Source organism: Drosophila innubila, chromosome X (genome assembly GCF_004354385.1).
Source record: "Drosophila innubila isolate TH190305 chromosome X, UK_Dinn_1.0, whole genome shotgun sequence".
Lineage (NCBI taxonomy): Eukaryota > Metazoa > Arthropoda > Insecta > Diptera > Drosophilidae > Drosophila > Drosophila innubila.
Genome location: NC_047626.1, coordinates 31,973,377 through 31,988,839, shown reverse-complemented (window position 1 = coordinate 31,988,839; position 15,463 = coordinate 31,973,377). Strand labels below are relative to the sequence as shown.

Sequence of the window (15,463 nt, the reverse complement as noted above, 5' to 3'; positions counted from 1 at the left end):
CCGTTCAATGGAACTTGTGCTGAAAGTTTGGAACTGCTCTAATAAATAAATTTACTACCATATAGAAAGTGAATAAGATGTATTAATTGGTAATAAACTTATAAGGCATCTGTAAGAATTTAATAATAATGCAGATTTTGGGAAATTCAGCTGATGCTGATATCGTGAAACCTTGTGCAGCAATACTAGTTTAATGTCAATCGAAGTCGAACGCCACCCAAAAAAGCCAAATACACATTGTTAGACTGCTGTTATTGTTCTTGTTGTTGTTGTTATGGTTGTATTTGTTACTTCTGCTGCTATAACTGGTGGGCAGGTTGAATGTTAATACTAATGGGTGGTGGTGACTACTACGTACACCAAAAACAAGGAGATATATTGATTTTTAACAATACTCTATGCCAATACCACGTACACAAGTGTATACAGTAATGTTAATACACGCGCACGCACAAGTATGTATGTATACACACATACATATGTGCATATGCGAGGAGCAAATTCTTTTTTACCAGTCCCAAAGGCCTCTTGCACCCTGTCGAAAACTGACGCACAGTGCAAAAAAAAAAACTAGTCCGAAAGTCGAGATCCCGACCATAGGATACCCGTTACTTATTTCAATATACATATATAAAAGTACTTTAATGAAATTACTTGTATTGATTTGAAAACATTAATTCGCAGTTACTGCCGTTGTAGTTGTCCGATCTTGATGCGATTTATAGGATAATAGATAGTAATAATATATAACAGTAATTACCACAAAAAACTTATTATCTTAAAAACTGTGGCTGTGGTGGTTTTTCGTGATTTGCGATGGCAGAGGGAGGCGTTGCTTGAATTTTAAACAAACTTGATCTGCGTGGGGTTTATAGAAACCTGTGCCCCAAATTTGGCACCTCTACCTCTTATTGTCTTTGAGATCCTTTTGTTCATACGGACGGACGGACAGACACACATGGCTATATCGACTCGGCTGTTGATACTGATTAAGAATATACAGTGGGGAGCAAAAATGAGTGCAAGTTCACAAACTTTTTCTTTCGGCTCAAATATTGAACAACGACTTGCTTAGTATGATTTAGCCCCATCCGCCAAGGACGATCTTTAGAGCCGTGTAAAAGTGGAGTGGAATCGAATTCCAAAACAGATATTTGAGAATATGGTAAAGAATGTACCAAAGTTTATAAATTAAGTCAAGAAAACCTTTTTTCTATGTCGAAATAATTTAAATTATTAAATATCTTTAGTTTTCACGAAAAGGGCAAAAAAGAGTACATGGGAGTTGTTTTCCACTTCTTGAAAATAACTATTTTATGTTTGCTAGTTACTAATATTTCTAACAAATAATGTAATAAATATGGAAAAAATAATTTTTTGCCCGTTGCTTTTATAGTTTTGTTATTGTAGACGCCGAAAGACAAAGTTTGTGAACTTGTACTAAATTTTGCTCCCCACTGTATATACTTTATAGGGTCGGAGATGCCTCCTTCTCCCTGTTACATACATTCCAACGAACACAATATAGCCTTTTACTTATTTTTTAAGTAACGGGCATAATAAATAAAAGAAAATATGCCGGTTGCTTTGTTTTTAGTCAGTGGGTGGTTATAAAGAGAACGTTCTATAAATTACTTGGCCAGTGTAATTGATAAATCGCGAAATGTGCAATGACGATGAATTGATGATTTATAATGGGAAGCTATAGAAGAAAATATATTGTATATCAGCGGCGGACACGAAACTTGCAATAGTGAGCACTACAACAAACACAACTTCTGAAGTCATAAATTAAAGAAAAATGAAAACATTTGTACAATTGTTTTAAATTTGTAGCACAACTCCATTCCCTGAACCCAAAAAAACCGCAGCTGCAATTAAAGCTGATGGAAAGTAATAACATTAGCTGTGATTCATTTGGCTATTCAGAGTATTATATCATCATTTGAGAGATGTACAGAAAAAATCGTTTAATTAATAATCGTTGCTTTGATCTTTTCAGCCATTGTCAGCATGTCAGCGGCAGTTGATATCATCACTGGCTGCTGAAAAGTAGCCGAAGTCGACTTACACAGTGTAGTCGCATCCACAGATAAATTCTAATAGGCCAGTGTACATAATCGCTCAGCATGAATTCCTGCAGCGACAGTAGCAACGACTCTATGGACGCAAATGTAAATCATGTTGCCAGTGGACAACACACGGGGTTGCACATGACATTTGGCGATGGCAGTGCTGGCACAACTTCAGCATCACAGGAGCGTTACGTATGGGAAATGCGGAGGCGGAGCCCGAATGTGACACCAGCTAGCACAGTGCTAAACTCACCAGATATGAATGCCGAACTTGAATACTCGTCCATGCATCACCAGACATTTAAGCAACGGTCGCCGCCTCATCAACTGCCTGGATATTTGGGTACCCAGCAGCATCATTCTGAATATTATTACCAGCGTCCTCATCCACATCAGATACGCGTAGGACACAGTCCGGGAAGTAGTCAGTTTGAACCGGAGGTAAGTTCTGTCTGTTATCCCAAATGCATTACCAAAAAAAAAATAAAAAACGATTTTGTAGGGCGGCTTAGCGAGTCCCGGCTCACCAACGGATGTGGGTAAGGCCGATGGTCATTGTCTGCGGGACGGAGAGATTGTCGTATTTGATGACATCGACACAAACTGGATGAACAAACCCGCGGCACTGGCTCCTTCTGACAGGGAAAACAGCGAGGATATTCTGAAGGTCACCAAAATGATTGGTCAGCTGCCTATAGCTGAGTATGAGGGCTCACCGCGTCGATTTGGCAATCAGCAAATGTCTGCCAAGGGTGCTGGATTTCCCAAGCGACCACCCGGTTTTCCGCAGCGCGTCTCACCAATCACACATCGCCCGAATAATAACAACGTTATTGGCAGCATGGCTGACAAGACATCCGTGGGTAATCTGATTGATCTGATCGATCATGAGGGGACGAACGCAACAGGGTCCTCGAAGACTCCAACCTTTGACTATCTGTACGAGTTCTCAGAGACTCGCAAAGTGCTGGAGGAGTTCTTCAAAGCGAATCCCGATGACGAACAGCGTTTTACAGATTTCACGACAGAAAGTGGTGACGATGTGGCCAGTTCTGTGAGTCATCAAACCTATAAAATCCCTATAATGTACAATAACATATTATATTTATCTACTAACAGGACATGCAACCGCGCGTCTGCGAAATAGACAAACATATCGAGCAGGCTTACATTGGCCAGCGTCTAGCTAGAATCCCCAAAGACGAGCTTTACATTGTACATCGTTCGTCCAGGATACAGGTGAGTCAGCGTCAACTCACTTTCCGTCAACTTATTGAGGCTGTAACGTCGGTTGTCCAATTGCAAAATGAAATGCGTTTCATTAAAAAAGTTATTTGCACTAGACAAATGCCATATTGACTAATCACATTTTTATTCAGTTTGCGCTATGATTGAGATATACAGTGGTCGGCATATATATTTATTTATTTAACTAATTTATGAAAACAGTTTTAAGCGAACAAATTTTAAATTCACACAAATAGTCCCATTTGATATAGAGTACACCCCAGAGAAAATGTTTTGGGTATATTTTAGGGCGTTCGTTATTTTTCGATTTCAAAATCGAGACCTTAAAAACTAAAAAAAAAAAAAAAATTATTAACCATACATTGAACTAAAGCCCAACTAAATATAAATACTTACTTAAGTACTTGACATATTGAACATAATTCTTTTTTGGTTGGTAATAAGTTTTGCGAACTTGACCTTATTATATATTGTCAAACTAATTTTAAGATCCAGTGCTTACAAAGTACAAAGGGTCTTTTAGGTTTTTCCTATGCACTTTTCAAAATTGTTTCTTGAAAAAACTTTCAAGTTTATTATCCGAGTGTAATGTTCAGTAACATGTCTGTCTGAATGAACACCAAAATCTCAGAGAGCTAACAATCGACCAATCGACTTTTTGTTATTTTCTGGTGTTGCATTGGCCGCAGTGATGGTTTGGGCCACCGGTAAACATCATCAAATTTTTATTAACATTAAAATAAAATTGTCAATTTATAATTGCACCAATGTCTTATTAAAAAAAAACTTTTTTTTTCTGTTTGGTTAACCATTTTGTTCCTTTGTTTTGTTTTCTTATTTTCTTTGTTTTATGTCAACTAACAGCAGTTGACCAAAATAAATTAAATTTAATTTAAAATTAAAAAAATTAGGGAAATTGATTTGAAATAAAGATTTAAAAAAATGTATATAAAATAAATTGCATTAGTATAAACTAAAAGTTGAATTCTAAAAGATAAAAAAATTAAATAAATATTTTAAAGTTAGTTTGATTGTGACTACACAATACATACTACAATAATATAATACAAAATTTTATGCAAATGCCAAAATGAAATGCGTAATATGCGCCCTGCAATGGTTGGAATGTTTCCGGGTTCTTTCTGATAAGTTCTTCATGTATGTTGTTTATTGTTTGCAGTCTAGCGAGCACAATACCTACCAGGAGCACAACGACATCGAGCTGTATATAGACTCAAACAGCCGAAGTAGTGGTGACCTGGCCGACACAGAAATGGAGGCCAATCTGCGTCGTCACTCGCGTAACTTTACGCTTTCACCGGAAACGACGGATTACGATTCAAACTGCGGTGATATGGATAGCCTGTCAAATGACATTAACTGTGCCACAACCGACTATGGCAAACTGTACACTAGCATGCCCGTGCTAGAGGATGGTCTTAGCAGTGGCCATGCATCAGATACTGAAAACAATGTTTCTGTAGTCTGCGACAAGCAGCAACAACCTCAACAACAGCAACAGCTTCAGCAGCAACAAAAAATCACTAACGAGCATGAGCACAACGGCAACAGTGACTGTGAACGTTTGCCCAATGAATACAATTCAGCAAGTCTGGTCTCGGCAGCGGCAACAGATGCTTTGCAGTCAAACGATTTTGCGACTGCCGCGTTGCCAACGCCCCAGCTGTTGTCCGCTTCACCGACTGCCACGCCAACGCCGCCGCCACACACCGAAGATGCGCAGATGGCGTTGAATGTCGTCAATGCTGATAGCCACAGTCCCGTGGAAACGTACTACGACCCAGTTTATGCCGCTGGGGCAGAATCAAAAACTAAACTATCATCTTCATCAGCTGTTGTGAGCGGTACATCACCAAGAAAGATACAAGAGACCATGATGGAAATACGATCGGCTCTTCAGCGTGCAAAAACACAGCCCGAAAAATTAAAAATTTGCGATGAAATATTGGCCGTAGATCCAGATTCGCCAGTATGGGTGCCACGCAAGAACGCCTCGGCTACACGTCTGGAAGAGGATGAAGCCGACACAGATTTGGAAACGGACCGGCTATTGGGTCAACAGGATTTCTTTGCTGAACAGGTATGCTAATACTTAAAAATATCAATACCTCAGTCGTGTTCCACAAATCGCTAGAGACTTTGATGAAAAGGGCATTCGAAAACAACAACAAAATATTAATTTTAGGTATGTTTTACTTAACTAACAACATCCTTCCAAAATTCATTTTATTTATTTTTATTCAATTTAAGAAATATTTAAACTACAAAAAAAACGGTACAGTTGTTGTGACTAGTGCTTTACTTTATTTGGAAATCCTTTCAGTGCTAGGATGTAAGATAATAAAATTAAATTAAATTTGTATATATTTGTATCTCTTAACAATTTTTTTTGACATTTGACAGCTTGGTCTTAGGAGCACCGACAATTGTTAGAGATTCGTAAAAAGTGATTGATTAATTGATTATTATTGATTGCTTACAGACTAGGGAATTGTCCGTCGCTGCCGATAGCAATGCCAATGGCTTAGCTAACAACAATGCCAATAACGTAAATGGAAGTGACAACAATAGCAATTCAAAGGCGCAAGGCTACTCGACGGCAACTATTCGGCAGGGTATAGGCACTTCACTGACGCCCAATTCTCCGGATATATGCCAAATTGTTGATGATATGAACGTTACGCTCAGTTCGCCGGAAAAGCTTCAATACTCGAAGAGCCCCACGGGTTCCATAAAATCTTTCAAGGATTCGGCCAACATCGATAAAAAGGCTAAATCGCGTAATAAAGAGGGTAAGTAGTGTATGTATGTGCGAATATATGTGGAGTTTACTCTGCAGATACGCCCCATAATACGATCATCAAACAATCTACAGACGTATGAAAAAATAATAAAAACAGCATATCTTGACCAAAAATTATATACTTTTTAAATTTAAAGGGACTTAAACCCTGATTCCTGATATGTCCGAATCGTATAATTCTGAGGGAATGAAATCGAGGTATCATCGATTCCTACAGTAACTTTAACCCTTTGTGAGTACACACCGAGGTCTTTATATTTGATATGAAGATAATTATTTCCGATCCTTTTTTTCTTGCCATAATTCTAAATCATTTTGTAGCCTAGTATTTTTCAATTCATTCTTGACATTTCTCCAATGATACTTCATTGAATTAAAGTCTGATGTTTGAGTCCCTTACTCAATAACATCAATAATAATGGAAACTGGTCTTATTATTTTGAAACGTCTGTACATAGTGTGTATCATGATACAATTATATTTGGTAGTGACAGCACAGAGAGCGCTCTCATTTTTGCTATCATATATTGTTCAGTATGTAAGCAGACTAGCAGGCTATGAAACGTTTTGTCTCGCTCTCCCGCACACAATTTCTTATTATCGTATTTTGCTTTCGCTCTCATACATTTGCTGCTGTCGCTACCTTATATCAATGTATCATGGCGTGTATTGTTGTACTTCTTAAATCAATTTTGACATTTGTATTTTTTCTTTTATCGTACGCTGCATATTGAAATTTTTATTTATATATTTGGGTGTGGTGCTTGCCATGTAAGTGGATGTATCTCTCTCTCTCTCTCTCTCTCTCTTTTCTATACTCTGTCTATCTTTCTTTTATATTACACTAGGCAACAAATTTGGATTTTTTCTTCTGAATTGAACCAAACCCACTTTTTTGGATAGATATGGGGTCCTAAACGACGAAAAACATTTTTTTTCTATGGCGGAGTTTTAGAATTTATGCCGCTCTACAAGGAAGTCATTAAAATCGACAAAAACATGCATAGATATAAAATTGTATTATATCGCCGTTTCTCCATAGATTTTAATGAATCATGTCTTAAACAAAGCTCAATTGATGCAGCTTTGCAAAAAATTAAAACCGAAGTTCAGAATTTTTTTTTTGAGTTTTCCGTTAATTTTAAAATAGAAAATGTTAAAAAAAACAAGTGTTTCTTAATTAAAAAATTAATAGCTCTTAATCTACTGTCTTAAATCTTAGACTGAATGTATTCAGATTTATTCATTATAGATATATTCATTAGCTTTCAGGAAAAGTAAAGCTTTTGAAAATCGGTTCATTCTCGAGTAATGATGACAAAAGTAAGCGCCCATTAAATGGCCAGAAAAAAAAAGAAAAATTTTTACAAAATTCTAAAACGAAAATTCTGCCATAGAAAAAATAAAATGTTTTTCGTCGTTTGGGGCCCATATCTACCAAAAAAAGTCGGCTTGGTTTAATTCAGATTTGGGCTGTTGCCTAGTGTTATAGTTTAATTTGCCTAGCAGATATGATGATCAAAAAAACTAGTGTCTCTTTATAAAACTGCATGTGCAAATGTTTAAAAAACACACCCTATGCGAGTAAAACGTCTAGTGACAAAAACCTTTCCCTGTCCCAAGATTACTGATTCAATTTTACGACCAACGATATTAAATGAAATATATAACTAATTCAAAAAAAAAAAAAAAAACAGTTTGGCATTCTGCTCTGCGCTAAAAAGCAATTTTTTTGTATGCCACTTTTTTTTATATTTGTTAAGGCAAAAAAAAACTAAATTTTTTAAAATTTAATTATCTTTTGAACCAAAAGGCTTTAACAGCCCCACACGTTGCAATTATTTACATTTTGCGCTTATCACTTAAAACCCCTTATCTTATGAACCACGTTAGTTGCCAAAAGTATGCAATTTTGTTAGTTAAGACTATACCTTCTGATTGGTATATAATTCGTTCTGATCGGACAGTCGTAAATTGTTCACCCGTCACGCTGTTTTCGTCACTAGCGCAGACTGTAGTCCGCGCATACTCATAATAAACTAATCGGAAAGGCTATAGTCGAGGATACCCGCTTGTTATTTTAATATATATAAAGTACTTTAAAGAAATTACTTGTTTTACTTTGAAAACATTAATTCGCCATATCTGCCGTTCTATTTGTACGATTTTGCTGCTATTCAGTGGGATAATAAATAATAATAATAGATAAAGTTAATTGCCATAAAAACCGAATTATCTTAAAAATTGTGACCGTAGTGGTTTTTCGCGATTTTCGGTGGCGAAAAAGGGCGTGGCGGAAATTTGAAACAATCTTGACCTGCTCCAACGCAATTGGAGTCTGTATTCTAAATTTGATTGCTCTATCTCTTATAGTCTCTGAGATCTAGGTGCTCACATGGCTATATCGACTCGGCTGTTGATGCTGAACAAGAATATATAAACTTTATAGGGTCGGAGATGCCTGCTTCTACATACATTCTAAAGAACACAATATACCATTTTACTTATTTTTAAGTAACGGATATAACAAGCTTTAGTCGAGGGGGGCCGATTATAAATCAACGAAAAAAGATTTAAAACGTAAAAAAGGTTTATGTGCAAACAGTCTTGAACACGGGATTAACGTTTGCCTATAATGTGGCGACTCATTCAGGTGATGAGAGCTTTGTTTTTATTTTTTTGATTTCATCCATCAGTGCGTTAAAATATGAGGAGTCTACATTCTAAATTTCCTGCTTCTTACCATCTTTGAGATCCTTTCGCATATACTGACAAACGGACATTGCTCTATCGACTCGGGTGTTAATGCTGATGCAGTATGCCACGTCTACATGCATAATTTTAACAAACGTAATATACCTGACCAGGGCTTAATAACAAATTAGCTAAGCAAATTAAACTATAAATTTACCATTTTATTTAATAAAAATATTTGATTCTTTAACTTAACGTTGTTAAACTTAAAATGATTATTTTCATATTCATTAGGTTTATTGGAACCCAAAGTATTAATCGAGGGTGTTCTTTTTCGCGCTCGGTATTTGGGCTCCACTCAGCTAGTATGCGAGGGTCAGCCCACAAAGTCAACGCGAATGATGCAGGCCGAGGAAGCAGTATCGCGCATTAAGGTGCGTATTTTCCAGCCAGATCAAAACTAGTTTTCCATTTCCACTCCTTTAGAATGTGTGCTCGGTAAATTGCTCAATGTCTATAATGCGTCTCGCTTTTCTCTCCCATTATCCCTTAATAAACTCATGCTGCATACTCCTTGATATGTTTAGGCTTTGGTAAGCAACAAAACTGAATTTTAGTGTTCTTTCATAACACTAGGCAACAAATTTGAACTTTTTGACTATAACAAGAACCAAATCCACTTTTTTTGATAGATATGGGGCCCCAAGCGACAAAAAACTTTTTTTTTTTCTATAATGAGATTTTTTTTTAGAATTTTTTAAAATTTGTCTTTTTTCAATACTTTTTTCAGAGGTGCGCCCACATTTGTCATCATTACTCAAAAATGGAAATGTGCTATATATCCCTACCAAATTTAGTTCAAATCGGATCACTATTCAATATCGCTGCTATAGGAACGATCGGTCGAAAATCCACCATTAGTATGAAAAACTTTTTTAATTTCTAAGATATTTTAACCAAACTCACAAATTGTTTACTCTATGATGTCCTTGACATCTTCACCAATTTTGGTTCGAATCTGTCCACTTTATCATATAGCTGCCATAGGACCGGTCCAAAATCAAGTTTTAGTATGAAAAACTTTTTTTTTTTTTAAGATATCTTAACTTAACTGATAGAATATGCATTGAAGTTGGTCTTATGCATCCTTACCGAAGTTGGTTCAAATCGGTCTACTATATCATATAGCTGCCATAGGACCGATCGGTACAAAACCAAGTTTTAGTAAAAAAAACTTTTTTTATTTTTGAAGATATCTCAATCAAACTCATGAATTATGTATATTTAATTGCTCTTCACAGCCTTACCAAATTTGGCTGAAATCGGAGCTCTCTATCATATAGCTGCCATAGGAACGATCGATACGAACGGTCGATAAGCAACCTTTAATACGAAAAGCTTTTTTATTTTTTAAGTTATCTGTTTCAAACTTTTAAATTAAAAATCTCTTATGTTCTTATACAACCTGTTCAAATTTGGTTGGAATAGGACCACTATAACATATAGCTGCCATGGGACCGATCAGTCGAAAATCAACCTTTGCGAAAAACTTGTTTCATTATTTATATGCTAATAACTGAGCCGACTTTCCATAGATTTTAACGGTAAACATACTTAACGATGAGAAATTAATATAGCTATATATATAGAAACAAATTTAATAGTTCAAATGACCATCCAACTTTGATCAGGATATATAAGTCTAACTTAAATGCATATTCTATTAGTTTGGTTACGATATCTTGTAAAACAAAAAAGTTTTTCATACTAAGACTTAATATTGGGCCGATCGGTCCTATGAAAGCTATATGATATAGTGGTCCGATTTGAACTTACATTGGTCTGGATATATAAAACCAAGTTAAATGCATATTGTATTAGTTTGGTTAAGATTTCTCATAAAACAAAAAAATTTTCCACAGTAGAACTTGATTTTCGCCCTATTGGTCCTATGACAGCTATATGATATAGTGGTCCGATAAGAACTTATTTGGGTCAGGATTTTTAAAGCTAACTTCAATTCATATGCTGTCAATTTGGTTAAAATATCTCACTAAACAAAAATGTTGTTCATACTAAAACCTAATTTTGTCCCGATCGGTTTTATGACAGCTATATGATTTAGTGGTCCGATTTGAACCAACTTTGGTCAGGATATATAAAACCAAGTTAAATGCATATTGTATCAGTTTGGTTGAGATATCTCATAAAACCAAAAAGTGTATTTATTCACTTAACAGGTAATATCTTCCAAACCCCTCAACCAAAATTTAACAACAACGTATTAAAATTTAACAGAAATCGTTAAAGCCATTTTGTCAGAAATCGCCAAAATGTAAGCTTAAAAACATTATATCACCTGTAAAATGTTACCTGAGTAATTTAGAAAAAAAGTTTAAAGTGCACATAAAAGCCCTCAAACACACCTTTCCAATGATATATAGAAATTATCTGTAGCTTCTATGGTTTGTTGTTGAGGTTTCAATTTTGCCGGGATTTAGCGCTTTCCCGCTAAACTAGCGGTTTTTTCAAAAAGTCGTGGAGCAAAGATTTCTAGATTTTCGAAAGGGAATAAATTCCCATCATTACATCTAAGCTTTTTTTGCGCTTTGATACAAACAGACGAACAAACAAACTGACTTTTTATTTCATTTTGAGATGACCACTACAAATTTAAAATTTAGTTATCCTTTGAACCAGTTTTCGGATTTGGGTCATCGAGGTATTAATCGACGCGTATTTTTGAAAAATATAAAATTCTAACAAAAAGCCCCAACGGCTCCATAAGCTGCGATCATATAAATTTTTCCCCTCCCACTTACACCCCCGTATCTCATGACCCAGGTGAATTAGAAAAAGTTTTAGTATGCCATTTTGTAAGTTAGGACTAAACCTTTCGATCGGTATATAACTCGATCTAATCGGACAGTCGTAGCAAATTTTCCTACTTAGCTGTGTATATTGTTAGTAGCCTTTCGCACCCTTCGTGATGCTTTTGTCACTATCGCGAACTGCCGTCCGCAGTGATGTAATACATTTTTTTCGACTTTTTCTCGAATTTTAAAGTAAAAAAAGCTAAGAAAAATGCTTAAAAAAAATATCTAAATTTTTTCAATTCAAGAATTGATATCTCTTAAGCTACTGGTTTAAATCTTAAATTTTGTATTATTGATATATTCATTAGCTTTGAGAAAGTAAGGCTTTTTGAAATCGGTTTTGGCATTCTCGAGTAATGATGACAAATGTGGGCGCACCTCTGAAAAAAGGTAATAAATAAAAGAAAGACTTTTAAAAAATTCTAAAAAAAAATCTCACAATAGAAAAAAAAATGTTTTTTGTCGTTTGGGAACCCAAATCTATCCAAAAAAGTAGGTTTGGTTCTTGTAATTTTTGTAATAGTCCCTTTGCAGATTTAAATAGAGACAAACTTATTTAAATAAATATATCATGATTGTTGTTTTTGTTTATTGACAGGCACCTGAGGGTGAAAGTCAGCCCAACACTGAAGTGGATCTATTCATTTCGACTGAGAAGATAATGGTGCTCAACACAGATCTGAAGGAGATTATGATGGATCATGCTCTGCGAACTATCTCCTACATAGCTGACATTGGTGATTTAGTTGTGTTAATGGCGCGTCGACGTTTTGTACCCAATGGCGCCGTAGTTGGACTTGAAACAATCACCTGTCCAGGCCCTGGAGAGATCACCGATGGCGAAACGTTGAAAGAAAATACCAGCAACAAGGAGAGCGGTTCTTCCAACAAGCACAATCGAACGCCTAAAATGATATGTCATGTTTTTGAGAGCGACGAGGCACAGTTCATAGCTCAGTCTATTGGTCAGGCTTTTCAGGTGGCCTACATGGAGTTCCTGAAAGCAAATGGCATTGAGAATGAGAATCTAGCCAAGGAGATGGATTACCAAGAAGTGCTTAACAGTCAGGAGATTTTTGGCGACGAGCTCGAGATATTTGCAAAGAAAGAGCTACAAAAGGAAGTAGTGGTTCCCAAGGCTAAAGGCGAAATACTTGGAGTTGTCATCGTGGAAAGCGGCTGGGGCTCAATGCTGCCGACGGTGGTCATTGCCAATTTAATGTCCGGCGGCGCAGCCGCACGCTGTGGCCAATTAAATATTGGCGATCAGTTAATAGCCATTAATGGCATGAGCCTCGTTGGATTGCCGCTGTCCACCTGCCAAAGCTATATACGCAATGCCAAAAATCAAACTGCCGTCAAGTTCACCGTTGTGCCCTGCCCGCCAGTCGTTGAGGTTAAGATCCTACGTCCTAAGGCGCTCTTTCAGCTAGGCTTTAGCGTGCAAAACGGCGTGGTAAGCTGAATTTATAATATGATTCTCACCTTCAATTACATTATTACTTTCAATTTCCGTCTATTTAACAGATTTGCAGCCTGCTGCGTGGCGGCATTGCAGAACGCGGCGGTGTGCGCGTTGGTCATCGCATTATCGAGATCAACAATCAGAGTGTGGTGGCTGTACCACACGATACTATCGTCAAATTGCTATCCTCATCTGTGGGCGAGGTCAGTGACATTAAAAAATATATATAGTATTTTCAATAAACTGTTTTTCTTACAGATCTTAATGAAAACGATGCCCACGTCCATGTTTCGATTGCTCACTGGCCAAGAGACGCCAATTTATATTTAATATGACCGTGCACCACCCAGCACACACTGTGGACTCACATGTCTTTTGTGTTGTCCCAAACCGCAATCCCAGTTGAATTATAAAAATATACTTTCAGTATGCTAAGCAAACTCAAAAGTCCAATCAATAAGATTCAACTTTCGGAAATTGAAAATTACATTCTCACACATCATCCAATAAAACTAAGCACCCTGAGCATAGAAATTAATTAATTTTTTTTTAACGCCATAATAATTTGTCATATTTACTTTTCCTTTGCTCTTTATTTTTTTATTTTCTTGATGTATTTGAAAAAGACTGAACTTAGGGATTTGTATATGTGTCTGTGTACGAGAGTGATTTAAAAAATACTGTTCTGGAATATATCAAGTTTAAAAATTTAAATATATTTTATTTACCGCAATCTTAACATATTTATACATAGCTAAGTCTATACGTCGAAAGACAAGCCATAAAAATGTGTGTGCGTGTGTGTGATTCTGATTAGAGAGAGAGAGAGAGAAAAAGAGCGATGGTTAGGTCAAGAACTTATAAGAATTGAGTGGAATTTATTCGCCAACAAGTTGGACAGAAAGCCTGACCGTTTATGATATGCTAATTTTTTTTTTGTAAATTTATTTTATTAACTACATTTATACTTTGCAAATATGCCAAAAACAAATATTCGTTGTACGAGTAAGACGAGATGAGATTTCGTTAAATTTTATTTTCTTTGTATAGATAATCTTAACGCATTACCTTAAATAAAGTCAAACACTTAGCATAGTCTTAATGCCTGTTATAAACAAAACAATAAACAAAACGAAATGCATTTAATTAACATCGTCAAAATAATGTGTATACTTACAATAAATGTGCGAAACAAAATTTGCGCTCTTATCGATTATTGTCATTTGAGAAAAAAGCAATGAGCAATTTTAAACATTAACAAAAATTAAATAAAAGCCACAGCAACAAAAGTAATATGAAGAACAATAAATCAAGCATTAAATAATTTTGGTTAAGCAAATCAAGTATGTAACTTAAGTATATTATAAAGAGCTTATTTTTGCTATAATTGAGAAGATTCACATTGAAAACGAAAAGTGACCCGCAGTTACATAAAATAAATAAAACAAGTAAAATGTACAATGTAAGTATATTGATACAAACAATACATACGTGTACATACCTATGTATAATGATTAATATTTCAAATTGTTTAAGGGCTTGAAGTGCAGGTAACCAAAAGTTTATATGCTACAAATATGTAAGCATATCAAATACATATATGTATTTTAATACTCTTTGGACGTTCGCAAAGGCAATATTTTTTAAAAACGCACAGCCAAAGCCGAGCAAATAATTGAATAATATATTTATAGATAAAATTATTGAAAGTCTTGTTTAAACGAATATAACTCTATTGTAATGCGCCTAAACTAAATAGCTACCACACTAATTGTATACCATCTATTTAAACACCAAAACATGGAAGTCCATCAACATACTTAAGCCGAGTTCGGTCAAAGGGCCATTCAGGTGAAGCGCAGCTTACTTTGCAATTAAATATAATAATTAAAATACACTGAAGGAACAAATCCAAACTGTAACTCGACAAAAACTAATATTAAAATACATACATACTTAATACATTACAAATTTATTAATTAAAATTCACTTGATGTTTTTATAGTGGCAACAAATGGTATTTACACTTTTTGATTGTTAATTTAGAAACTAGTAAATAACAGGTATCTTTAACCCAATAAAGTGCGAAACGAAGAAATTATGGGTGTCTGAAATCCAACGGTAATTTTCCACTACTATTATTTTTTGGCATTCATTCCTAACCGGATGTTTTTGGGAGAAACGATTGCGTTGCATAAAATTGTCGCAATAATTCACACGTTTTTCAATTGCCATATAGGTATGGTCATTCCAGGAGAACATGATATTAAAGCGTAGTCCT

The 15,463-nt window shown here is 35.5% G+C and overlaps 1 protein-coding gene across 2 annotated transcripts; it reads left to right on the top strand.

Annotated features, from left to right (window-relative positions):
- On the top strand, positions 1-15,081 carry LOC117784718. Of its 2 annotated transcripts, XM_034622529.1 has the most exons (10): positions 1-89; positions 2,003-2,516; positions 2,578-3,129; positions 3,195-3,314; positions 4,504-5,424; positions 5,827-6,136; positions 9,136-9,275; positions 12,316-13,173; positions 13,245-13,385; positions 13,441-15,081. In XM_034622529.1, the coding sequence occupies exons 2-10, from the start codon at positions 2,130-2,132 to the stop codon at positions 13,510-13,512; spliced, it is 3,501 nt and encodes a 1,166-aa protein (XP_034478420.1). In that variant the 5' UTR covers positions 1-89; positions 2,003-2,129; the 3' UTR covers positions 13,513-15,081. The 2 variants fall into 2 exon arrangements, with proteins under 2 accessions (XP_034478420.1, XP_034478427.1); XM_034622536.1 differs by lacking the exons at positions 9,136-9,275; positions 13,245-13,385; positions 13,441-15,081 and having other exon boundaries at positions 12,316-12,441.
- The last annotated feature ends 382 nt before the right edge of the window (positions 15,082-15,463 follow it).

Bases quoted from the DNA above. Each gene is read 5' to 3' on its own strand.
- LOC117784718 (XM_034622529.1), top strand. From the start codon at position 2,130: ATGAATTCCTGCAGCGACAGTAGCAACGACTCTATGGACGCAAATGTA. The intron at 2,517-2,577 runs GTAAGTTCTGTC...ACGATTTTGTAG, and splicing joins GTAGTCAGTTTGAACCGGAG to GGCGGCTTAGCGAGTCCCGG. The intron at 3,130-3,194 runs GTGAGTCATCAA...ATCTACTAACAG, and splicing joins GTGACGATGTGGCCAGTTCT to GACATGCAACCGCGCGTCTG.